General features: G+C 41.5%; 2 protein-coding genes across 16 annotated transcripts in view; one reads left to right on the top strand and one right to left on the bottom strand.

Annotated features, from left to right (window-relative positions):
- nav2a (neuron navigator 2a) overlaps nucleotides 1–3,501 on the top strand; it is a 310,780-nt gene extending 307,279 nt beyond the window's left edge. For all 15 annotated transcript variants that reach the window (XM_082957697.1, XM_082957700.1, XM_082957694.1 and 12 more), the window contains 4 exons: nucleotides 50–246; nucleotides 598–716; nucleotides 964–1,164; nucleotides 1,311–3,501. In XM_082957697.1, coding sequence (XP_082813823.1) covers nucleotides 50–246; nucleotides 598–716; nucleotides 964–1,164; nucleotides 1,311–1,436 — 643 coding nt within the window. In that variant the 3' untranslated portion in view covers nucleotides 1,437–3,501. The remainder of the gene's footprint in view (nucleotides 1–49; nucleotides 247–597; nucleotides 717–963; nucleotides 1,165–1,310) is intronic.
- A 113-nt stretch (nucleotides 3,502–3,614) lies between these two features.
- On the bottom strand, nucleotides 3,615–8,082 carry dbx1a (developing brain homeobox 1a). The gene is made up of 4 exons (XM_014126317.3): nucleotides 7,408–8,082; nucleotides 7,143–7,250; nucleotides 5,310–5,512; nucleotides 3,615–5,133 (listed from the first exon to the last, which is right to left on the bottom strand). The coding sequence occupies exons 1-4, from the start codon at nucleotides 7,772–7,774 to the stop codon at nucleotides 4,798–4,800; spliced, it is 1,014 nt and encodes a 337-aa protein (XP_013981792.1). The 5' UTR covers nucleotides 7,775–8,082; the 3' UTR covers nucleotides 3,615–4,797.
- Between the last annotated feature and the right edge of the window lie 18,522 nt (nucleotides 8,083–26,604).

The raw sequence follows: 26,604 nt of genomic DNA, 5'->3' as shown, positions 1-26,604 counted from the left end.
GTAACTAACAATTAATTCCTCCTGTCTCTCGTTTTGCGTATGTGATCAGATGGGTGCTGTGTGCCAATCACTTGGAGCCGGTGAAGGGCTTCCTGGGTCGCTACCTGAGGAGGAAGCTGATCGAGACGGAGATCGGCAGCCGCAAGCGCGTCCTGGAGCTGGTCAAGATCATCGATTGGATCCCTCGCGTCTGGCACCACCTCAACCGCTTCCTAGAGGCACACAGCTCCTCTGACGTTACCATCGGTCGGTAGAAAGCACAACGACGTCATAAACCAGCTATATGCCCCAATCCAAAAGAAATGGAAAAGATAATCACAGTAATTTTGAGATTTGTGGTGCTTATATTTTCCATTAATTTGGGGTTTAAGGCATATAGCTGGATCTACGAAACCGATGGGGTGGGATGTGGACTAATCTTGACATTAGGCAAATTTTGTGGTCTGAGAACATCTTCATGCATGTTAATGTGCTTTGGTCACAATATTCTCAATATTCATAACCTCATCTGGCCTTAAAGCTCATTTTCCAAATGAGGATTGGAAGGAAAGGCACAGTGGCACTATTTAACATCCTTCTGACCTTTGCCTTCCCCAGGGCCACGCCTCTTCCTGTCGTGTCCCATGGACGTCGCTGGATCCAGGGTGTGGTTCACTGACCTCTGGAACTACTCCATCATCCCCTACATGCTGGAGGCAATCAGAGAGGGACTGCAGGTAGGCTATAAGTACATAAAGGCGTGCAACAGACGTGCAACACATGCATATGCATTCACACAAGCACACTAAAACATATCAGTCGCAAAGATATATATATATATATATATATATATATATATATATATATATATATATATATATATATATATATATATATGCACACACACCCACTGTGTTACCATGTTATTATCATACCTCTACATTGATACTTACAATGCTCTCTCCCCTCCATCCGTCTCCGTAGCTGTACGGCCGTAGGTCAGCGTGGGAGGACCCAGCACGCTGGGTGATTGACAGCTACCCCTGGTCAGCCACGCCCACACCTGCTGATTGGCCCCCGCTGCTGCAGCTCCGCCCAGAAGACGTGGGCTTCGACGGTTATTCCGCCCCCAGGGAGGGCATCAGGAAGGAGCCGTCGCAGAGTGACAGCGACGCAGACCCACTGGTGAGACAAAGTGTGCGTGCACACACACATGCTCAAAACAGGTCAGGTGTGCACACAAGCAGGCACTGCAGATCCATGAGACAACACAGACACACACACACAGTCACGCTCACGCTAACCTTTGACCCCGGCGTCTCTGTCCTCAGATTAATATGCTAATGAGGCTGAAGGAAGCAGCCACTTCCTCCAGCCCTCAGAGATGCGACAGCGACTCTAACAGCAACAGTCGCCAACATGACATCCTGGACTCATCACTGGAGTCAACATTGTGATCCGACGACTCCTCCTTCCCAGTTCATGTTTTTATGTTCAGCCAATGCAACCTTTCTTTTGAATGCTCACGCCACAAAAATCAAGCCACTTTAATTGTCATATCAGGAACACGATGGGTGCAGGCAACCCAAAAGGAGAGAAGAACTGAACAACAGAAAGAGGAGTGAAACAGAAGGCTGCTGCCTCACTGTTCTATTTTTGCACCGTCATGGCCAACCGCTCTCCTTCAGCCAATCCTCATGTACCGTTTAGACAAACAACTGACAAAACCAGAATTTTACACTGTGTATGGAGCTTCATCGTCATCGTCATTTTCCTTATCAGCATCAGTGCCATGGTCTCCTTTATTTAAGAAAACAAAGAGACTGCATCTTTGAGCCAAACCCACCACATCAACAAGCCAGGCTCCTCGCGGCTCTGCCCCAGCTGCAGTGCTCCAAACTGGGCTACAGATTGAGCTACAGGCCCTCTCCTCTGGAGCATGGTGCTGGAGGCGTCATCTTCATCATCTCCACAGAGACCAAATTCACTGGTTCCCAATGCCCCCAGTGACACACACACACCTATCACCATTCACCTGCACCTACATGTGACTCCTTTTGTCCCAAACGGGTCGCCGTAGCATAAGCTTCTTCTCCAGACGAAAGTCTACTTTGGTGCTGGACTGAACTTAAAAAGATGCCTTACTTTTTTGTAACAGATTATGTGCATAGGCTACTTTTTTATTTTGTCTTTTTGGCTGTAAACTTACAGGGCTTTAAGTCGACACTCTCTTTGCGTTGTGCCTAGGCAGGTGGGCTTGTACAACGATCGTCATATCGAACACCAATGCCATGTTATTAAGAGGATATTAGGGCTTGAATAGGGAAAGGGACTTGGGCTTTAATAACATGTCATTAATTGTATTACTCCCATTGCTGAGAAGTTTGTAAAAGTTTGGATATAACTTATTAAGGACGACCTGTGAGATAGAAAAGTACATTTGGTTGGTGCTCAAAGTAAATAATCCTTTTGTAATGGATCTGTAATGAATATGGGGGAACGATTATTAAGGAATTGTTTTAATCTCTATACCTCATCTACCTTCTATACACCCCTTTGCGCCTTTGCCATGCTTGTCGTCTGTTTTGATTATGCGACGTGTAATGATTATTATTGTCATGACAAAATGTTGAGTGAATATGTAACAATGTGTATATCCTGCTTTGTTTAAAGTCATTTTACTTGAGCTCATGTTTAAAGGTACAAATGAGAGAGTACAAAATGGGAGAAGTTTAAAGATTTAGAATGGTTATGGCTTCAGGTGAGAACATAATAGATTGTTTTCTTGGCTTCAGAAATGTGTATGTTGTCCCTTTTCCTCCAAAGCTTCATCATAGGAGGGGAAGTGTGTTTTTTGGTCCCATAAGTTATTTGTTTCCGGCATCGCTTCCATTATCTTTCAATGTTCGGGTGTTCTTAGTCATCAATCCTATGCAACATTCATTTTGAACACAAAATTTAAGCCAAGCCTTATGTCAGTTCTTTAAGGTTTTTCAGCACTGCCAAGAGATGTACAGCAAGTGAAAGATTTTGTGAATCATTTTTGGGGAGCTGGTACAGTCTTTGTTCATTTACAAATCAAATTTGTGTCTGTACGCTTGGAGGCGGTTTCTTGTCATAGTAAATGCAAGCACAAAAAAAACCCATATGTATGTGTTTGTCAGTCTGTATATCCACTTGTGAAAACTCTGCTCGCTTTGAGAAGTTTGGATGGTGAAACGAATGTCGCTGTTGAATTCACGTGTTCTTAAAACTCAATGAACGTGTAGAATTCTATGCTATGTAAAATATATATATGTAACATAAGTGTAAATACGTGATTACCTTGCAACGTTTTGATGACTTTTCTAGCCAATTTGTAACTACTTGAAAATCAGTATTTTGTGTACAGTCTCTTTTGCATCGGAGCAGGTGTGTATCATCAATGTTCTCTCCAGGGCTTGGAGAGCTGATTCTCAAGGTCACTGTACTAGTCTTAAGTTATTTGTGATTCAATAAAAAAAAATCATGGTTATTTATTAATTAATGCAGTGTGACTTTCTTATCAATTATGGCTCTCTATGAACATAAACCTGTCTATATATTTTGTTTTTTTTGGTGTTGTCAATTTCCACTTTAACAGAAGTTATATCATGTAACTGTTACATTTTATTTGGTATTTGTACAAAACATAGTGAAATATTAACATATATACACACAATACATTGAAATAACAAACATAGTGAAATATTAACACATATATATACACACACAATACATTGAATTAACAAATTCGTATAAATTATGCACGAAATTTCTACACTTTTCAATAAAAACTCTAAGTAGTCCATGTAATTTAATTTTCTTGGCATAAAATGTCCATACAAATAGTTGTACAAAATACTGTACAATTGAAAGAGCTGTGCAAAACAGCAAATCATTTCTAAGTATAATCTATAAACAGGGACAGTTCCAGGCATAAGCGATATAAGTGGTCGCTTAGGGCCCACGGCCACTAGGGCCCCCCCATATTTTTTTGAAAACTCAGTCAGGTTGTCAACTTACTGTTGAGAGTTAGAATACACAAGATGCAAGTTTTAAATTTGGTTGTGCATCGGCTGCTTTTCTCATGTTTTGTCTGTCACTGACAGTCACTCAATTAGCCATTCCTGCAAACAATTTTTAGATTGGTAAATTAGTCTAGCCAGTTATCAAAACTTGTAGAAAATCATGGCCGAATACTGACCGGGCCCAGGGCCCCATTCATTTTGTTAGTCACTCTCACTCAGATTTCATTAACATGACATGTCATGGCAAAATGAGTGGAACTGAATGACATCACATTTCAACATTTTCTCTCTGCACCATGGCAAAATGTGTAGAACTGTAGAAAACTTGCTTTAAAACGGCAAAAATGTTTCTCAGCCCCATGGCAAAATGAGTAGAATTGCATGAAATGTATAATAAAATTGCAACATTTTCTTTCCACCCCATGGTAAAATATATAGAACTGCTGAAAACTTGCTTTAAAGCTGCAACATTTTCCATATGCCACATGGCAAAATGTGTAGAATTGAAGGAAATTGACTTTAAAACTCTGCTGTCAAAGGCAAGAGCAGGCCCTTCCTATAAAATAAACCCTGCGGTTATATTAAAAAGAAATAATCATGGATATAGCTTAAATTGTTTGGACAAAAGTTCATTGTTTTAAAAAATGGTGGAACATGAAGAAAAATACATTTCTTCTTAGTTGGGTCTAAATGAAGGGATATAGCCTCTGGTAAACCTGGTCATGCAGGTACAGTTAATCTGTGGATAACCATTTTATAAACAAATACATTATGAAACTGTGATCTCTTCTTCATCCGATTCTGAGAATTCCGAGTGCTTGCTGGAGAGAGATGGCGACGAGAGGTTCGATCCGGCGCTGTTAGACAACTCGCGCCCCGCCGCGGGGGAACGGCAAAGGCCAGGCGCGCCTCTAGCACCGAATGGGTCCTCTTCCGTCTCGTCGTCCTCTTCCTCCGCGGAGGACTTCTTGCCGACGTCGCTGAGGTCTGGGTGTGGGTTCGTTTTAGTGGGCAGGGTCTGCTCGCGACAACCTCCTGACGACAGGAGCTCCCTCTCTTTAGAGTTCCTCCACTTCATTCTGCGGTTCTGGAACCAGATTTTAACCTGGCGAAGAAGGAATAGTATAGCCAGTTAGTTCAGTTTCACTTTGTAGAGGTTGACTTTATTACAGAGTTTCAATAATACAAACAGAATCAACTTTAGCATGCATATGCGTTAGAGTAAATACACGCGTATTAACGCACAGCTTCCCCTTGGGCAAATCAAAGTGAATGATTTACCTGTGAGTCTTTGAGACCGAGCTTTGAGGCCAGCTTCTTTCTGTCTGGTTTGCTGATGTACTTCTGTTTCTGGAACATCTTCTCCAGAGCTTTGCGCTGCACGTCAGAGAACACCGCCCGTCTGAGCATCCCTCTCCTCGGCTTTCCTCTGTTGGCCAGTGGCCAAGAGAAGGTCCCGGGGATGGGCACGATCGATGAAGATGCTGTAGAAGAAGTGGGGGAAACGTTAATTCAACAAATAAACACTGTTCATTCATAAAAGCACGCCAAAACGTCTAGTTTAAGCCTATTGCTACGTTAACATCGGTCCCCTGGAAGGCTATTTCTTTAGCCAACTAGCCTACTTTTTTTTTTTTTTTTACACTCGTCTACAAACTTTGCAATCTGTTATGATTGAATATGCTTCCCCCCTTTGCCCGCGGAATACGTCTCCTTTTTGAGTGAAATGGCACGAGGTGACTAATTAGCACATTGGTCGGTCCCCAGCCGCATTGGTATGGTAAGGAGGCAGCGTATCCTTTAAGGGACCCCGCGAGGACGGATAGAGGAGTTAATAAACCGTGAACGGTAATTGTGTAGTAATGAACTAACGCAGAAAAGACTTTGGACAGGCTGCGAATGCCATATATTATCGCAACAAAAGGAGATTTACACTTTCAAACTAAACACCACTGCATACCTGAATACTGATGCCGAGGGGCCCAGGGTGCATTTGTTCTGCCCTCAAATCATTTTCATTAAATGAACACGAACAGCTATTCAGGCCGCTCGAGCTGTTTTCTGAAGGTATTCAGCGCATCCCATGAAAAGACTCCCAAACTCCCATTATGATTCGTCTGAATGAAAGCACGGACTAGCGACTTTATAGACTTTTCTAAGAGATTATTATTTATCTCGTCCTGTTGATTGGCCCCAGAGTTTAAAAAACTGAGAGACGAAGGAGGACGTTAAGGCATGGTGTGCTTTTCAGGTCAGGGATATAGTAAAAACACTGAACATTTGTAATGTGCACTGATTAGACTATTGTTCATACAAAGAAGAATTATTTACACGCCACTGAATTATTGCACACTTGCACATGTATGCCTATCTATAAGCCTACCATGTATTGACAAATACCTTGGGCTAAGACCACCTTAATGTCCACAACTCCTGGTTGCACTTCCCATAATCAGGCACAACAACGAGCTATGTGGTCTTGTGAGAATACTGAAAGCTATGAATGGCGCCTAATAGGGAAATTAGTGTATGACTGGTCCACGCCTCTTGCCCGCCTGGTAGAAGTCACTCTGGGGTGCGTGGGTGGCTTGCGCAGGGGGGAGCTGACCAAATTGGTTATGGTGCTGAAAGCATTGTTGGCAGCCAGTGGCCCAGTGCCCCTGCCCTGTGGGAAAACGCGGGACATTGCGGAGGAGACACCAAAATGGCCTTAATGCATGAGACCGTGGGGGGGCCGAGACCGAACCGCAGCCCGTCTCGAAATGAAACCGTGATGATTCCGGATAATTGGTTAACTCGCGGTTGGGGAAAAGAGGGCTATGTTAGCGACCAGTGCGCTCAGTGCAAATGGAACCAATTCCACACCCACTCTGAAAGCACTGAAAAGTTCACAAGCTAAGTTTCGCAATGATATGCGTGCCTATACAGGGCATGTGCAAAAAGGTGCAACTTTCAGAGCTTTGCAGAAAGCATTCAAAGCATTATTTGGAAAAGTCGTTCAATAAAACATTTTGATATGAAAAGTTCTGAACGTTGTCCCGGTCGAGGGGTGAGTGTCAACTGTGCGCAAAGTGCAATTCAACGGTGTCTGAGCGTGCATGATTAGTTCTTTACCTGGGAAATATGTAGACCTGAAGAAAGCGGGGTGGAAGGATCCGTCGAAGTAGGGGAGAGAGAAGGCTTTGGGGTGCATACTGTGGTGGATGGCGGGGGGCAACGATGCTGTAGAGGAAAATACCATGTGTCAAGGAACGCCAACAATCAAGGCAACACTCATGAAGAGACAAACATGTTTTATCTGTTTTACAATATGCTTAAGTGTAAGAAACTGCTAAAAGTACCAATTAGAAAGAAGGTCAAACTTTTTTTTCACACTCACCGGTCTTTGGTGATGGTGCAAGGATTGCGCTGACTCCAAACTTAAGATATGTTGGATCTTTACTGCTCGGTTGTGACGTTTTCGGCGAGCATGATTCACGCCTCAAGGCAGTTGGAGAGACGATGCGCTCCAGTGGCATGGCACTGAAGGACATGGTGGTGGTGGTTGTCGCCGGGGAGACGCTTGTTGGGGGGAGCGTCCGTCTGAGGTGGTACCCCGCCGGCCTGCTTATCCGCAGCAGGTCCTCAACTAGGAAGCTGGAATGGGTTGGAAATGCGTTCTGCAGGGACTGGTGTACAGGCAAGGAGGCGGAGGGGCGGTAAAGGCCTGGGTACATCGCATTAGGCGCAAGGATGCTTGGGATCATCTTGGTCCCGTCTGTAGTATAACGCAACACGAAACGATCTGTTGAAATACTCCGTCAAGAACAAATGAGGATCTGATAGGTTCCAATCTGAATGACTAGCTTTACTCCTCTGGCCCCTCTACTCTGGGGAAGGCGTTTTATAGCAGGCTGCCCCAAAGATCCTTTCAGAACTGTCAGCCTCAACAATGAGGTTCAACAAAGTTCTCTACATGGGTCGCTTTCAAGCGCCGTGCCGGGAGCGCTGATTGGCCAGAGAGTGCAATTTATGATTGGATTAGACTTCATAAGCAAGGAACACACAATGTCCCTTCCACAAAAGAGGCATAGTCATCAATTTTGCATATTGACCACGTTCCATTGAGGCTCTGCAATTGGGTTTTGTTTAGTGGAGACGCACGCAGGCTAATTAAAAAGCAATCCTAAAAGATTCAAACATAATTTGGGGCTTCTGAATGAGGGCTTAACCAGAAGAAGCAGCGATATTTATTCAGATCCCCTGCTGTGTTTTAATAGATCAAAAGTTCTAATGAAAGCTACATCCCACTAAAAATAATACTACAATAACTCGATCATAACGACGACAGCAACAGCAAAACATTCGTATTACAACAACAATGATAATAAATAAATATCGCATGAATATTGCAATGATGCATCAATAATATAGGCTATGAATAGTGACAATTATTCTCACAATCATGATAGCAAAGATAGGCTAAGTCTAATCGCCATGGTTTCATTTAGCATCCTTTATAACTAGCCTACTTTAAAGTGTGGATTTATTTAGGAATATGTGGATTGGGTAAAATGTAAATTGGCTTCGTGTTTCATCGGATTCTCAACACTCAATCTGGACCTCGTCATGGAATAATGTCTTAAACGGATTTCTGCTCTAGGAACGCTTTAACAGATGTGTTAAATATCACGGGCTGTGCAAAGTCTTCATTCGGTGCGCCAGACCCAGACCCACTGCACATTTGAGCGCAGAGGAGAAGTGTGCGGCCCTAACCGCGGACTGCTGATCCTGTTAACCATGAACTAACTGTCACCCTCAGCTGCCATGGCGCCCCTCTCTCCCTTTCTCTCCCTCGCCTTCAAAAAGCCCTACTGGAATAAAAGCTTTATTTCTATAGACGTGGTTTGTTCTGCTGTTTTAACCAGCTGAATAAAAGTGCATCTGTGATTTGATTTAAAACGCATTCATATGAGCGCACATTGAAAGCTGGTATAAAACTCACATTAAAGCGGGATTTGAGCCTGTTACCGTCGCGTTTAGTCTGCTCTGTCTTTAAACAGGCATTAGCGTTAAACAAAATCCATTTCCAAACCGAAATTCATTAATGTTACCGTCGCGTTTAGTCTGCTCTGTCTTTAACCAGGCATTAGCGTTAAACAAAATCCATTTCCAAACCGAAATTCATTAATGTTACCGTCGCGTTTAGTCTGCTCTGTCTTTAACCAGGCATTAGCGTTAAACAAAATCCATTTCCAAACCAAAATTAATTCATGCTACTGTTTTTTTGTGTGCCGAAATAGTGTATAGGCTAAAATAGTAAGCATATTCTAACAATGTCAAACGAATAGTTTAGGGAAAACTAAAACATAGCCAAGTGTCAAAAAGCCTAAGCTTGTAAGACGCATTTGTTTTTAAAAAACAAAACAAAAATATCGGCTAACGAAATAAAATAACATATCAGGGAATGGAAATAGGATACCTAGTCAGTTGCACAACTCACTGCATTCGACCTACCAGAAATGTTTAATTCATATTAGCCTAAATATATTCTTATCAAGTTAGGCTATAATTTGCTTTCAGGACAAACAAGGTTAAAGAGATTTTTTTAAAGCATAAAAAAAACCAACGAAAAACGAATGTTATGTTAGTTTCTACTTTCTTGCCTCATAATTCAATGCATTCTTTTAAGCACGTGATTTTTAATGTAGCCTACGTTTAATCGACATTACAGCTATTATATTTAGCCTATGTTTGGTATAAATGTTATTCGAGTAATGATAGCCTAAGTGGTTAAACATCGATCGAATGTAAAAGTGATCACAATCGGTGAATTAAAACGGAACGCCTCCGTGAAATGATTCCCTTGTGAAAGAAAGTGAACGCTTATCAGACGTGCGTTGGCCTTTCCGCGTGGCTCAAAAGAAAGGTCTGCGCCGGTAAACCCCCCCCCCCCCCCCCCCCCCCTCCCCACCCCAAAAAAAGAAAGCCTCCGGTAACAGCAAAAGTAACTACACCTTCAAAGCTTTTTTATGAGCCTATATTTCTTTCATTTGCTCCAAAAATCCTCCCTTTGTGACTGCAAGCAGATGGTTTGCAGGAAGCCTCGATCACCGAAACTAATTTCTACTAGCTTTGCAAGCTTGCCACGTCTTGGCCTCTTTTACCAAACAGAGCAAAAACAGCTGGCTCCGGCTGAATTAATGCCATTAAAAGCACATCTCTAAAATATTACAGGACCCACCACCCTCCCCCCGCTGTGTCCCACCCTCGAATTGACACTGGACAGACTGCTTCTGCATTGAAACGGAAAAGGGGTCTAGTGAAAGACCCGGACCTCAGGTCCTTAACGCTGCCTCCACATCTCAAAACAATTTACTAAATAGATTAACTTAACCATTGTCTTGTGTCACTTTCTGCGTCGTTAAGTGAATGGGTTGAGTAAATATGTTACCCATGCATGAACGCTTCTGTATGGCCCGTTACATTGTGTCCAGGGTCCGACAGGTGGTTAGCTGTTTATTATTCTACCATTATTTGTTGGTGACGTCAAGGAAAATGAACTTTTCAGCTTGCTCTGACTGGTACGCATTCTCCCGAATGACACCAGTCATCTATCTTACCGCTCTTTAGTGTCTCACGACGAGGTGTCCCGTTTCATTTTCAAAGTGGGGGAATTCTCCATTTCATTACTGCATTATAGGCCTATAAATTCGCCCTAGGGGAACATTTATTTCACTCTTTCAAGAAGAATGAAGATGGTGTGACAATGATCCAAAATTATATCCGTCTTCTACAAAAAAAGTACCCGGTCTACTCTATACATAACTGCAGATAAAGAAGTGATTATAAACACAACAGCCCCATAGACATAATATGCTACCCTTTCTTAAACCAGCTCTGAAAACAGCCCAAACACCACAAAGACTAGGTTACGCACAGCGGTTTGTTGACTTTCATTGCGTATCCAACGACTGTACATTTCAATTGACTCGTCAATGTCCTTTAGCCTAACTACAATGCGGCTGTGTATGGACTGTAGACAGGCTCTCCGGTGAGGGCTACGCTAACCTTTATGCAGTGCAAAACAACTCAGAACATCCAGGGAATTAGAAATGCCACAAGATTCAGAGGAGCAGTGACAAGCATTAAATCGATATTAACTTTGTATTGAACATAGGCCCCTCCTCCCCAAATTGAGTAAAGCCATATCTCCTCGGACAATGCGCTCTGTTCAGAGATTCCTTGCACCTGTTCTTTGACTGCTAAGCAGCCAGTCCGTGCACTCAGAGGGCGATGGGAGAAAAAATATTATTTTCATCCAAGGGCGGTTATTTAACTCATGCTTGTCAGACATGATCTTTCAACATTGTAGTCTTGAAGTGTACATTGATTACTTCATGTTTAATTCAGTATTCGTTTGCAAAATATATTGCATGTCAGTGGTATAGCCTATGTATGGCACTGCCTAATTCATATATATAGTTATGCTATGATATCATCTGTATTATCAGTTTATAAGCATAACTCTGAATAGGTAGGCTATATTTGTGCCCTCAAACCTATGTAAATGTGATAAGTGTATTTTACTGTTCTGCTGTCACCATATTGCCCAGTAATGGGACAATGTGTGTAACTTAAACCTTTCCCCCATCTTTTGGCACTCTTATATCAGCACTGTGCTGCCTGCATCTCAAGTGGTGTTCTAATCCTCTTAAGGACATGTTGGTACAGTTTGCATATCATTCTCCCATCAGAGAGAAAGACCATAACACTCTCCATTCACCAGGATCCTCAGCCTCCTTTCACCAGGGTCACAGCCACCAGCATTAGCATAATCTGACAACCAGTACTATTGTTTATGACCTTGTATGCAAAGTTAATTGCTCATTAATACCAGACAAACCAGAGGGGTGTAGAGGAAGCAGAGTAGTCGGATTCAGCTGGTTTGAAACAGGCAGGTAGTAGTTATTCGAAATACGTGTCTTTTAACTGAAAACATCAGGCAATGTAAATGTATTTCATAACCAGACAGCCCCACACCCCATAATTAAAAGGGGAAGACATGCCATATCTCTGTTGCATTTTCTTTGGAGGTTGAGTTGCAAAATAGATTTTATAGATTTTATTTTCATGTTATTAGATTTCCATCTCGTCTCTGTTTGGAAACAGAAACAAATCAGTGAGGTAGCCTATGTCTCAGAGAATGGACATCGGTAGCACTGAAGTTATTCAAACTCTTCAGGGTCTTTTGCATTTCAAATATATATATTTTTTCGGGGACTTGTTTTACTCCTTTTCAGGTCTAGCATGTAGGCCTTAAGCAGTAAACGCACACACGCACACACGCGCACACACACACACACTCCCTCAAAAGCCTTAAATTCGTCACAGTGGCTCAACGGTAATCAATTGCAAATGTATCTCACTCTGAGTTTAATCTCATCTGGCCAACAGTTTCACGGGTGCAGGACGATTTGCAAGAGGGGCCCACCGTACCCCCTCAACACCCCTACATAACCCCTCAGCACCTGGCAGGCTTTTGGGGTAGCATCTTGTAAACGCCCACTGCTTAAACGGGTGCCCTCTCTAAGCACCCAAGCGTCCCTGCGCAGCACGGAAAGAGGGGTGAGCTCTGTGGTTGTCAACACCGGTTTAGATTAGAGGACCTGTAGTGACATTAGCCATGACTCCCATAGTCAAACCAACACTGGGGTAGTAGGATTGTTTAATTTAGATATAGAGCCAATAGAAATAGTGGTGATTAGAGTGTGGGCGGGGAGTGAAATGGTTTTGTGTGACGTTACATGTTTTTTTCCATCTAATAATGTGTGAAAATCCCATGTAGACTGTGCACACACAGTGCCTTCAGAAAGTATTCACACCCCTTGACTTTTTCCACATTTTGTTGTGTTACAGCCTGAATTTAAAACCGAGTAAATTGAGATTTAATGTCACTGGGCTACACACAATACCCCATAACGTCAAAGTGGAATTATGTTTTTCTTAATTTTTACAAATTAAGAAAAAATGTAAAGCTATTCAACCCCTAAATAAGTTCATCAGTAAAACTGTGCTTAAGAAGTCACATAATAAGTTGCATGAACTCACTCTATGTGCAATAATAGTGTTTAACATGATTTTTGAATAACTACCTCATCTCTGTACCCCACACATATGATTAACTTTAAGGTCCTTCAGTCGAGCACTGCATTTCAAACACAGGTTCAACCACAAAGACCAGTGAGGTTTTCCAATGCCTCGCAAAGAAGGGCACTTATTGGTAGATGGGTAAAAAAAAGCAGAAGTTATTAATTACACTTTGGATGGTGTATCAATACACCGTGTCACTACAAAGATACAGGCATCCTTCCTAACTCAGTTGCCAGAGAAGAAGGAAACCGCTCAGGGATTTCTCCATGAGGCCAATGGTAACTTTAAAACAGTTACAGAGTTTAATGGCTGTGATAGGAGAAAACTGAGGATGGATCAACAACATTGTAGTTACTCCACAATACTAACCTAAATGACAGAGTGAAAAGAAGGACGCCCGTACAGAATAAAAATATTCCAAAACATGCATCCTGTTTGCAATAAAGCACTAAAGTAAAACTACAAAAAATGTGGCAAAGAAATTAACTTTATGTCCTGAATACAAAGCGTTACGTTTGGGACAAATCCATCAGAAAACATCACTGAGTACCACTCTTCATATTTTCAAGCATGGTGATGGCTGCATTGTCATGGGTATGCTTGCCATTGGCAAGGACTAGGGAGATTTTTAGGACAAAAAGAAATGGCTTTACACCAGACACTGGGAGGTGAAATCACCTTTCAGCAGGACAATAATCTAAAACACAAATCTACACTGGAGTTGCTTAATACAACAATGAATTTCCCCGAGTGTCCTGGTTACAGTTTTGACTTGAATAGGCTTGAAAATCTATGGCAAGACTTGAAAATGGCTGTCTAGCAATGATAACAAGCAACTTGACAGAGCTTGAAGAATTAACCAGAAAGACTCAACTGTAATTGCTGCCAAGGTGATTCTAACATGTATTGAGTGAGGGGTGTGAATACTTACGTAAATTAGATATTCCTGTATTTCATTTTCAATAAATTTCCAACATAAAAAAAAAAACAGGTTTTCACTTTGTCATCGTGGGGTACTGTGTGTAGAAGGGTGTAAAAAAATAATATTTGATCAGTTTTGAATTCAGGCTGTAACACAAAAAATGTGGAATAAGTCAAGGGGTATGAATACTTTCTGAAGGCACTTTTTGTTATAAGACTGCAACAAATAATCTAACCAATCAATCAATCACTTTCCTTTTCCTGTGTGTGTGGGGGGGGGGGGGGTTCAGTAAGGGAGGGGGTTCTTAAAACAGAACATATGAATGGGTGGTTTGGGGGTGTGAGGAGGGGGAATGGGGGGATTGGGTATGGTTGAGGGACTCTGGTGCCTGTTGGCCCTATGGCATTGATGCAGCGTTGGCCATATAATCGGATTGCGAGGTGGTGAAAGTGAGCCCTGGTGCTTATGTCAGTTTGCGTCTCGTCAAGCTGAATAATACGCATGGCTGAGGAGCGCAGCGGCCACTCACCATTGAGGCCTCTCGCCGCTCGTGGCTAAGCGATTCTAAAAGAGAAAAAAAAGCCCTCATTGGATTCATATATAATTCTTACTCAAGCGTTTTGATGCATTTGCATAAGAGCGGTAAACCGGTGGTCGTTTTTCAGCTGTGTGTGTGTGTGTGTATTTGTGCATGTGTGTGTGTGTGGGGGTCTCCAAGCCTAACCCCTGTAAAAGCAGCTCTGTGTAGAGGGACACGGTTCTTGTACTCAGGCCCTCATGGTTAATCGAGGAGCAACAACAAAACAACTTGACATTTAACTTTTTTTCTCTTATCTGGTACTATGTTCGGCAAAAACAAAGAGTTGAAGAGCGACTGCCTTTAAAAAGCAACAAATCCATTTGAAAATGGCCTATGTGGCATCGATATAAGTCAGAAACAGTTAATCTAGTGTCAAAATTAACTACAAAGTGTAAATAGGATAATTTTGATCATAAAGTCAGTCTCATCTAAAACGGAGTTTGGAACATCCATGCGTCACAACGGGTAAATTAAAGTTTGGTTTTGATTTGACGATGTCCATTTGGCCAATAACATGGGGTGAACAGCTGCAGTGATTGCTCTCTATCCAGTAGACAGACTGTTTATATAAGGCATCATGTCTGACATTTTTTTACTTGCGAAATACCTTAGTTAGATGTAAAATTGCGCAACTCAAATACCCTCGGCAAAACGGTAACATTTTGTTACAGATTTCTTTAGTTATCTAAGATTCATTGTGGGGATTTTGAGGAAGTGAAATAGCCTTCCGTATCTACAGTGTCTCATTGGGGACAAACATCATAACCAAACGCGGAATCGGTCAGGGAACACACCAAGACTGAAATCTCATTTTTCGAATGAGCAACAGAAAAACAGATGTGCCAATCGGCGTGTTCAGTGGCTCTTTAAAGCAGAAGTCAATTACTTTACTCCCATGTAGTTAAATTATTTGACATGGACTAGCATGAGATATCAGTTTGTGCCCAATTCAGACTTGAGATAAGTTGACTTAACAATGGACTTAAGTCACAAAATGTTGACTTAGGGCTCTATTCAATCTGTATCGCTTAAGCAATACAGATTGTGCAATAGAAATGTGAAGGTAATTTCTGATTGAGCCAACATATGCAACGTTTACCGTGAATGCAGTCTCCACTAATGTGGTAGCGTTGCCTTTAAATTTCAATCACGCTGTAAAGCTGAACTTCTGTGATACATATTGAATAGCCCTTAAGTCCATGTTTTATTGACTTAAGTCTATGTTAAGTCTACTTATCTCAAGTCTGAATCAGGCCCTTTGTGAACAAGATACTTCTGCTCCAAAGATTATAGGACTTTTTTCCCTTTGGTAATTTTATGTACCAGTGCAACGCTTTAGGCCTACCTGTTAATTTGAAGAAGGGAATACAGAAAAAGGTTTAAAAAAAGGTAAATATGTCTATGAAAGGTGTAGGTAAAGACAATTGAATGTTTTTAGCTTTCTTTTATACTTCTCTGAAAATAGCAGATGTGAATGTGGGAACAGGTGCAAATGTGACAGATATACAGCACATGGACCCATTATATAATCAACATTTATTCTGAAAGTATAGACTTCACTCGTGTGACTAGCTATTGATACAGCATGTTCATGACCAGTACACGGTGAGGGTCACTCAGACCAGGATGTGGACTATTGAAGGGAAACTGACAGCTTTCCAGATACGAAACAAACAGAAAATCATAATATCAGTCAAAGTATCAAATTCCCAAGAGGTTTTAAAAATAGGTTATATTTGAGTCAAAATTCCATGATGTAGAGTAAGGCATTGTTGGCAGAGTAGATGGATGCAGTTCAATGGATGATTAATATAGATAATTAGGTGTGCTTGCAAAGCAAAGCACAACTTTAGATTTCTTACTGTCTTATTATTATAAATATTCTTATTCCATTTATTCCACCCGCTCTAGAGCTTAAAGGATTTGAGCTGTTAACACGAAACCAACTTCCAAATGTCAAGACTGCCCCAAACTCGGATTGCTTGAAAAAATATTTTTGATAGCATTTATACTTTTGGAACTCAAACAATATTTAAATGAGCTCCCAATGTATTTCAATGGCAAAAACAGACCCATAGACTTGAATGGAATATATATAATAATCTCGATCTACTGTATCTCTTCCTACACCGTCTAAGCTATCAACACCAAACCAACACTGAGATGTTCAGACTGGTCCAACTTATGTGGCTTGTCAAAGGATATTTGATACTATGCATACTTTTGGAACTATAACCATTTTACATTTGTATAAATGAACATGGGTTTGAATGAGAACCCCAGGAATACAGGGGTAGCTATTCAAAATGGTCCTGCTCCTTGGTTAATTAAGCTACAAGACCAACATTAAAATGTTTGGGCTATCCTAACTTCAAATTCTCTAAAATCCTTTATACACTATTAACAATTGTATTAGCTACATTTGCACAATATAACTCAACAACAGTAACTCTTTAACCATTCAAGCTAGAGATACCAAACCAAATTCCTCATGTTCAGCCTATCCTAACTTCACATTCTAAAAAACATTTATAAACTATAAACAGTGGTAATTAGCACACATTAGCATAAAACTTCATGGATTCAATGCCAAAAATAAGAATACAGTGGCAGAGGTTGGAACCAAAATAATTTTCCAATTGTTTCGTTCTGAACAGAAGCATCTTTTGTTTACGTTACGTTCCACTGTTGAGACCAGCAAAATACAGTTCTGAACCGGTTCGAACCCCAAAAGGTACCAGTTTATATGGTTCCTTTCAGTTCCTTTTTGATTTTTTTTGTACATTAAATTACTTCACCAATGGATAGAGCAGCTTGCTATGGAGTGGGCAAGCTATGTACATGCGTTGGAGGGTGAGGAGAGCGCTGGACATCTTGTTGTTATGACATGCATTATCTGAATTAGGCCCACAGAATTATACCTACGGAGGAGCGGCTTCTATGAAGGAACTTTGAATGTCTTTGAACTTCAGAAAGTTGGCTTGACTCTCAGTTACATTACAATACACATAATACCACCTAGAGTTTTTGAGAGCTAGACCAGAGCTAGCTAACAAGCTACCTAGCTAACAAGCTTGTGTGTGCAGTGCTGCACCGGAATTAAAATAAAAACACACCTTACCTTTTTGTAGTTAATGAATCCAATGAAACATGATACCTATAGTATCCTTAACTATCCACTGTTTTCTAAGATAATTTTTTTTCTCTCTCCCTAATTTCTGAATCACGCATGTAATGTCAGTAGCCACAGTAGACTATGCATGCTCTGGGGGGAGGGGAGGGGCAGGTAACCTACACACACACACACACTGGGTAGGCAGACACTGGAATAAGTATCTACTTTACAGTGAGGGCTTTGCATAAACATTTGTTGCGTGTTTTTGTGGACTGGCAAAAATACCTTGAACGTAAAATTACGTTATTAACCGGTTCCAATGCTTTTAAAATAATGGTTCTGTTCCAAAACAGTATAGATCACCTTTGTTCTTGGTTCTGGTTCTGTTCACTGAACTGGTTCCAACCCCTGCACAGTGGTAGAAATGTTAAATTCTACCGTTCTTTACATCCTCTTTACAGTCTTCAATTTTTGTCCAAAATATTGAGAAATTGAAACTGAAACAGTGCATCCCGAATGGCTTGAGGCAGGAAACAATGTACCAGGCCAGCTGTGATTTACAACCTGATAGCAATAGTTGTTGGACTACCAAAACATGTATTGGTGAACTAGAAAAGTACATTTCAAAAATAAAATGTGGTGTGCTTGCTAGCTTGTTTTAAAGTATTTATGGTTTTGAAAAGGTTAGAACATCTTAATGTTGTTTTAATGTTTGTAGCTGAAATGGTTAACCCCTAGAGTCGTCAATATTGTGTACAAAACCTAAAGAATGTAACTAAGGCTGGGAATGTCAATACAATCAAACTAGCAAAGGCAATGAACACAAGTAAATCCTAACGTGGCTAATAGGCTAGCTTATATGTAGCTACTATATTTATTTAGCAAGCTAAAAACACAGAGCCTAATATTATCTAGCTAGCTAGCTGCTGGGGGGATGTCATGTCATTGGACAAGTGGGTGAGTGGCCAACTTTCCCCCCATATCGTTTTTCGGGGGCTACATCTAGAGATGCAGGTCTCATTTGGTTAGCCAGCAAGAAATGTAAATCACTTCGCTAGCTAGCTATGCTGAACTTGAATAACATATCCACAGTTAGCATATCTCTTAGTTGCCAATCAAATGTATTTGGCATCGATCAAAATTGTCAGGGCAAGTTCCCATTCAGTTGTTAAAACGTGGATTGGGACAAGCATGCATTGGCAGGCAAGCTGCAGAAGGGCGAGCAGGCTACTATTCCCCATCGTTTATCAGAGCAATTTTGACGGCCAACTACAAGCTGAAAAAGTTTGAGAGGGTTTATTTAGATTTGAGCTTATCTGGCTCTGGCTAATATTATTGCTGATCTTTTCGTTGTTGATGTGCATAGGCAACTGGGAGAGATAGCCTACCTGTTCATGGTTGTTTGATCAATAGGACCGTAATGTTCTTAAACGTAAGAGGACTCCGTGGTGTTTACATGCAGTATTTGCAGAAATTCTTTCAGGTGTATTATAACATAATGATCTAAAGTTGCTGTTGCCTGTAAACACACAGTCCAGTTCAAAGTGAATGATGGCAGGCACGTGTTTTATTCAATTTTATTTCCTGCAGTGTCTATTAATTGTCCAAACGAATGGCCACTTTCCCACTCTATATTGCTATAGAAGTGCCTTACTCTATGGCATTCCCAAACATTCAGTGAAAGTATAAAAATGACCAAGTTCACTTATCAGATTATTATTTTTAAAAAGGCATTATATTCTTCCTAGGGGTGTATATCAATAGATTTTAATAGGATTTAATGTTGCTAATAGGCTGTCAGTTCCACTTTAACTGCTCCATTTCCTCCTAGTGATGCTGTGATGCATAATGACCACTACCATTGAATTAGGAATCAAATACTAGAATGGACATCAACCTTCTTATGATGGGATAAAGGTCAGCCATTTTGGTCAGGGAGTTGGTCAACCATGGTTTGCCAGTGCTGGAATAAGATAGTGGAAAATAAACTGTCTGGTTAGATAGTTAATAAAACTGTCTGGTTAGCTAGCTAGCCAGACAGTTTTAGAGAGATGATTCCATATATGTTTTTATTAACTGTTAATAGGCCAATATTCCATTCCATTCAAACAATTCAATGCAAAAGTCAATACACAGCCATACACTGGTTGAGATCAGTTGACGATAGGACTTAGACAAGTTGTAAATGCAACAAGTAGCCTACTGATATTGTATCATATAATAGCACTTACAGCTTTCCAAGAAAACACAATTTTGACATTTATGGTCTGTTTACATATATTTTTGAGGCTATTTATACAGAAAATGTGTATAAAACCCATAGAAACTGTATTTCTAATTATATGACAATATTTTAGGTTGCCAATCATTTGATTAAACATCTGATATATCATATGCCTTACTTTTATTTTGCTGCATAAGTAAAACCAGGATTATACCTCTACTGCCATTCAATCCATAGACTGGTTTGGATTTCTCCCTGACCAATATGGCTGGCATTTTCACCCAATTCTGGAACTTTGAGGGTAGATGACATAATTCCTCTAGCAATTTAAGAGGATCTCTATAACCACTACCCCAATCCCTCACAGCCTGGAATGCGGTCAGGGCCTTTGGTCAGACGGATGGTCGTAATGTGGTCGACTGACTTTACACGGTCAATCGTAAGACACCTCATGTCTAGTCCTCGATTCTAGACCACAGTTGGTCAAAGCCATTGGTCTGTACTGCTGGTTAAAACCTATGTGGAGTGTAATTGATCCCATTAGAACACTTAGAGCTTTCTAATAGGCACAAGGTGAGCTAACCTGACCTCTGACCTCTGCTCTCACAGGACCTATGTGACCTTATCCTCCTGTCCCCCCTCTAAAATCATTCCTCCATTTCCCCATCCCCCCCATCTCCCCTTATTCTGTTGAGTCATCTAGCTTTTGTTCAATGAGGTAGCATTGATGCCGCTTAGGAGACCAGAAGGCCAGCCCAGTACCAAGGGACTTTCATGTATTGTGCCTGGTCCATCGGCCGATCAGACACCAGGATGTGGGGTTAAGCCAGACCTCCGGCGGCCCAGGAACGGTAATGTCAGAAGAGCTAAGTCAATCAATGCCTGATGAGAGAGGAAAGGTGGAAGAGGGCTCAGTCATGCATGCCCCAAAATAACTCACAAGTGTGTGCTATTTAATGGGATGCCATGGACTTGACAGTGCTGTGATTTTGAAGAAACTTCTAAATGCATCATATTGTATTTTCCTCTTATTCTCACTCACACATTTAGGTGCATGAGGTGTTATCTAAAAAGGGCGATGTTAAAACTACTTATATTTAACCAAAAGGAATCCTCTTGGAGCCCCCTTGTACTTGGACAATAGGCAATTGGGTGGAGGGAGGAGGAGAGAGGGGGAAGGGGCTTCTGTCGGTATGTGACCTCTGGTCTGAAAGGCCTGATAAGAAACTTCAGGTCAAGGGGGACATAAAGGAGAGGAGAGAGGCTACTCAGACACTCCACAATGCAGAATGGAGAGGCTCTAAACTGCAGAAGGGGAATGTTGAATCCTTCTCTCAGCTGGGAGGTCAACGTTAACTTTTCGATTTGTCATAGCATTCGCTGGCGGCCTTTGATGGCCTTAGACAGCAGCATACCACCCTGCATCCCACTGAAGCTGAATCCCACTGAAGCTAAGCTGGGTTGGTCTTGATCAGTCCCTGGATGGGAGACCAGATGCTGCTGGAAGTGGTGTTGTAGGGCCAGTAGAAGGCACTCTTTCCTCTCATCTAAGGAGAGATCCTAATGTGATTGGGGACATTGCCCTGTGTAGGATGCCGTCTTTCAGATGGGATGTTAAACGTGTGTCCTGACTCTGTGGTCACTAAAGAGCCCATGGCTCTTATCGCAAGAGGGGTGTTAACGTGGCCTCCTAATCATCCCCAGCTTCCAATTGGCTCATTCATCCCATCTACTCCCCCTTGTAACTATTCCCCAGGTCGTTGCTGTAAATGAGAATGTGTTCTCAGTCAACTTACCTGGTAAAATAAGAGTTAAAAAATACAAATAAATAAGTGGAACTCAAAATATGTGTTTTCAAGAAGATTCTGCCGCAAGGATTTCCTTGGAGAAAGTGTAGGTAAAACGAACTGGTCTCCCATCACAAAATGAAAAAGGTGACATGTAGAAGTGATTGTGTTTGTGTCTGCTTTCCATTTCTGTGAAGACAGGATGAAGAGATAAAGCTCCTGCACGCTTGCACACACATGAAACCAAAGTCAGTGTGCCGCTAATGTAGTACATGGGGATATGTAAAACTTACTCCTCAGCCTGAAGGGCTGAAGGGCTTTGCCTCATTAGCTAGCTTTTGAAGTGGTGCGATCAGCTAAGAAGCTTGAGGAGGGTGGTCACGTGTGCTAGCAAGGCAGAGGTTCCAAGTTTGTGCCGTGTATGGGCCGAATTGGGAGGAAGTGGTACTCGCTAAGCAAGCAGCGTGATGTCCTTAACAGTGGTGCCATGACAGTTGAACTCAGCTCAACACTGTTCAGTAAGTCTGAGAGGTGAATGTAGCACATAGAGATATGTGAAACTTACTCCTCAGCCTGAAGTGTCCCGCTTGCGTTGAATCATTAGCTAGCTTTGCCAAAAGATTGGCTGACTCTTGACGAGGGTGGTCACTAGCAAGGTAGAGGTCCCGAGTTCGCGACAGGTATGGGCCCGAAACGGGAGGAAGTGGTACTCGCTAAGCAAGCAGAGTGACGTCATTTACACTAGCAGTATAGCTTCCTAAAACTGTCCCTGTTCATACCAGGTTTGAACTATTGATCATCTGCTCACAAACACAGGTGACCATCCTCCTTGACAACCTACCGCCAAATTGAGCTATAGAAAAGGATCCAATTTGTTTGGTCCATTGGCAGTCAAACAGGGAAATTTTTCCCGATTCATTTTTCCCATAGGGAATTATAGTAACACAAAATAAGGGCTGTGTTTCGTGTAGGCTTAACCATGTAAAACTCTCTCAGACAAGGTGACTTTTAACAATATATTCGGTTCTATTTACTCTGAGATTCGAAAATGCTAATTACCATCAAAGTAGACATCATGCAAGACTACAAATCCCTGCAAGCTCATGCACGGCATCTCTACCAGACACCTTTGGTAACAGGTATTGTGTCAATTTAAAACTTGCATAAGACAGTTCACAGAATTGTCAATTTACAGATACAGTGGGGGAAAAAAGTATTTGATCCCCTGCTGATTTTGTACATTTATCCACTGGCCAAAGGATCCGTCTATAATTTTAATTGTAGGTTTATTTGAACAGTGAGAGACAGAATAACAACAAAAATATCCAGAAAAACACATGTCAAAAATGTTATAAATTGATTTGCATTTTAATGAGGGAAATAAGTATTTGACCCCCTCTCAATCAGAAAGATTTCTGGCTCCCAGGTGTCTTTTATACGGGTAACGAGCTGAGATTAGGAGCACACTCTTAAAGGGAGTGCTCCTAACCGCAGCTTGTTACCTGTAAAAGAGACACCTGTCCACAGAAGCAATCAATCAATCAGATTCCAAACTCTCCACCATGGCCAAGACCAAAGAGCTCTCCAAGGATGTCAGGGACAAGATTGTAGACCTACACAAGGCTGGAATGGGCTACAAGACCATTGCCAAGCAGCTTGGTGAGAAGGTGACAACATTTGGTGCGATTATTCGCAAATGGAAGAAACACAAAAGAACTGTCAATATCCCTCGGCCTGGGGCTCCATGCAAGATCTCACCTCGTAGAGTTGCAATGATCATGAGAACGGTGAGGAATCAGCCCAGAACTACACGGGAGGATCTTGTCAATGATCACAAGGCAGCATTAGATAGTTCATCCAGAGTTTCTTACCTTTGCCTCGATTTGTCAGTCTTGTCCAGATCATCATGGCATTTGTAGTTCTTTATGATAGCCACATTAGCAGAAAATTCACGTTTCATTTTGGGGGGTAAATACAGGGTAACATATTGATAAATTTCACCTTGTCCTAGAGAGATTTGTATGGTTATCAAAACGTCACGCCGTCACCTGGATACGCAGTTAGGCTCAGCTCAACGGCTGGGATTGCTCTCTGTGTAGCGAGTTTAGAAGAGATTAACACAGTACGACAGTATAAGTCATAATGCACATAAAACCTACAGTTGAAGTCAGAAGTTTACATACACTTAGGTTGGAGTCATTAAAACTCGTTTTCAACCACTCCACAAATGTATTGTTAACAAACTATTGTTTTGGCAAGTCGGTTAGGACATCTACTTTGTGCATGACACAAGTACTTTTTACAACAATTGCTTACAGACAGATTATTTCGCTTATAATTCACTCTATCACAATTCCTGTGGGTCAGAAGTTTACATACACTAAGTTGACTGTGCCTTTAAACAGCTTGAAAATTCCGTAAAATGATGTCATGGCTTTAGAAGAGTCTGATAGGCTAATTGACATCATTTGAGTCAATTGGAGGTGTACCTGTGGATGTATTTCAAGGCCTACCTTCAAACTCAGTGCCTCTATGCTTGACATCATGGGAAAATCAAAAGAAATCAGCCTAGACCTCAGAAAAAATAAATTGTAGACCACAAGTCTGGTTCATCCTTGGGAGCAATTTCCAAACGGCTGAAGGTACCACGTTCATCTGTACAAACAATAGTACGCAAGTATAAACACCATGGGACCACGCAGCATACCGCTCAGGAAGGAGAAGCGTTCTGTCTCCTAGAGATGAACGTACTTTGGTGCGAAAAGTGCAAATCAATCCCAGAACAACAGCAAAGGACCTTGTGAAGATGCTGGAGGAAACAGGTGCAAAAGTATCTATATCCACAGTAAAACGAGTCCTATATCGACATAACCTGAAAGGCCGCTCAGCAAGGAAGAAGCCACTGCTCCAAAACCGCCATAAAAAAGCCTGACTACGATTTGCAACTGCACATGGGGAGAAAGATCATACTTTTTGGAGAAATGTCCACTGGTCTGATGAAACAAAAATAGAACTGTTTGGCCATAACGACCATCGTTATGTTTGTAGGAAAAAGGGAGAGGCTTACAAGCCGAAGAACACCATCCCAACCGCGAAGCACGAGGGTGGCAGCATCATGTTGTGGGGGTGCTTTGCTGCAGGAGGGACTGGTGCACTTCACAAAATAGATGGCATCATGAGGATGGAAAATTATGTGGATATATTGAAGCAACATCTCAAGACATCAGTCAGGAAGTTAAAGCTTGGTTGCAAATGGGTCTTCCAAATGGACAATGACCCCAAGCATACTTCCAAAGTTGTGGCAAAATGGCTTAAGGACAACCAAGTCAAGGTACTGGAGTGGCATCACGAAGCCCTGACCTCAAGCCTATAGAACATTTGTGGGCAGAACTGAAAAAGTGTGTGCGAGCAAGGAGGCCTACAAACCTGACTCAGTTACACCAGCTATGTCGGGAGGAATGGGCCAAAATTCACCCAACTTATTGTGGGAAGCTTGTGGAAGGCTACCCGAAACGTTTGACCCAAGTTAATCAATTTAAAGGCAATGCTACCAAATACTAATTGAGTGTATGTAAACTTCTGACCCACTGGGAATGTGATGAAAGAAATAAAAGCTGAAATAAATAATTCTCTCAACTATTATTCTGACATTTCACATTCTTAAAATAAAGTGGTGATCCTAACTGACCTAAAACAGGGAATTTCTACTAGGATTAAATGTCAGGAATTGTGAAAAACTGAGTCTAAATGTATTTGGCTCAGGTGTATGTAAACATCCGACTTCAACTGTAGCGGTCAAAGAAGAAAATGTTTCCAATCGTTTCTCCACCATTCATTTTTCCCATAGAGGATTTTAGAAACACTTAAAAGGGCTGTGTTTCATTTAGACACCAGTGAAACTGACGTCAGTGTACTGCTAATTGTATAGCTTCCTCCATGCAAATACTCACGCACACATGCCCACCAAATCCTGTTGATCACCACATCGCTTCCCACCATTCCCCCAAAGCTTCTTTAGTTTTATCTCCTTGGGACAAACTGTCATTCCAGACATTTCATGGCTCTGGTTCATTTAGAAAGCTTTCCCGTCGTCATGTCTAAATGGCCACAGAATTACAGATGGCTGATACAGCAGAGAATAATTGATCCGGAGGGAAAGCAACGCTTGGTGTGACAGTTCAACAAGGTTATGTTTATGACCTGTGTCCAACCAACAGAGCCAGTCTGTGTGTTTGTGTGTTTTAGGGCCAGTCTCTGTCTCTCTGATAGTTCCTCTGATCCAGCAGGACACATGGGAAAGGTTTGTTACCATTTGTTATTGACGCTGTGATGTGGCAAGAGAAAAGCCCACACACAAACCTTCCACTTCATTGAACTTTTACATCGGCTATCTCAGATTTTTTTTTTCTCTCCATAATGTTCAATTATAGGAATTAAGCACCTAAGATGTCTTGTCTGTCCCACAAATTTGTCCCTAATTTGTAATGGCGTGTGTGTTAGGGCCAGTCTCTGTCTCTCTGACAGTCCGTCTGATCAAATCAAATGAATCAAATTGTATTTGTCGCATGCTTCGTAAACAACAGGTGTGGACGAACAGTGAAATGCTTCCCTACAGGCCCTTCCCAACAATGCAGAGAGAAATACAATAGAGAAACAATAGAAAGTAAAACACACAATAATACAATGAATAATAGATTCACAATGAGTAGCGATAACTTGGCTATATACAACGGGTACCAGTACCGAGTCGATGTGCAGGGGTACGAGGTAATTGAGGTAGATATGTACATATAACTAGGAATAAAGTGACAGATAA

This window comes from Salmo salar, chromosome 11 (assembly GCF_965601325.2).
Source record: "Salmo salar chromosome 11, fSalSal1, whole genome shotgun sequence".
Taxonomy (NCBI): Eukaryota; Metazoa; Chordata; class Actinopteri; order Salmoniformes; family Salmonidae; genus Salmo; species Salmo salar.
The sequence above is the reverse complement of the archived record's forward strand: the minus strand, read 5'-3'. Positions and strand labels throughout refer to the sequence as shown.

Coding starts and splice junctions, on each gene's coding strand:
- dbx1a (XM_014126317.3), bottom strand. CDS start 7,774: ATGATCCCAAGCATCCTTGCGCCTAATGCGATGTACCCAGGCCTTTAC. Junction 5,513..7,142: donor CAGGTCTACATATTTCCCAG/GTAAAGAACTAA, acceptor CTTCTTCTACAG/CATCTTCATCGATCGTGCCC. Junction 5,134..5,309: donor TCGGTCTCAAAGACTCACAG/GTAAATCATTCA, acceptor CTTCTTCGCCAG/GTTAAAATCTGGTTCCAGAA.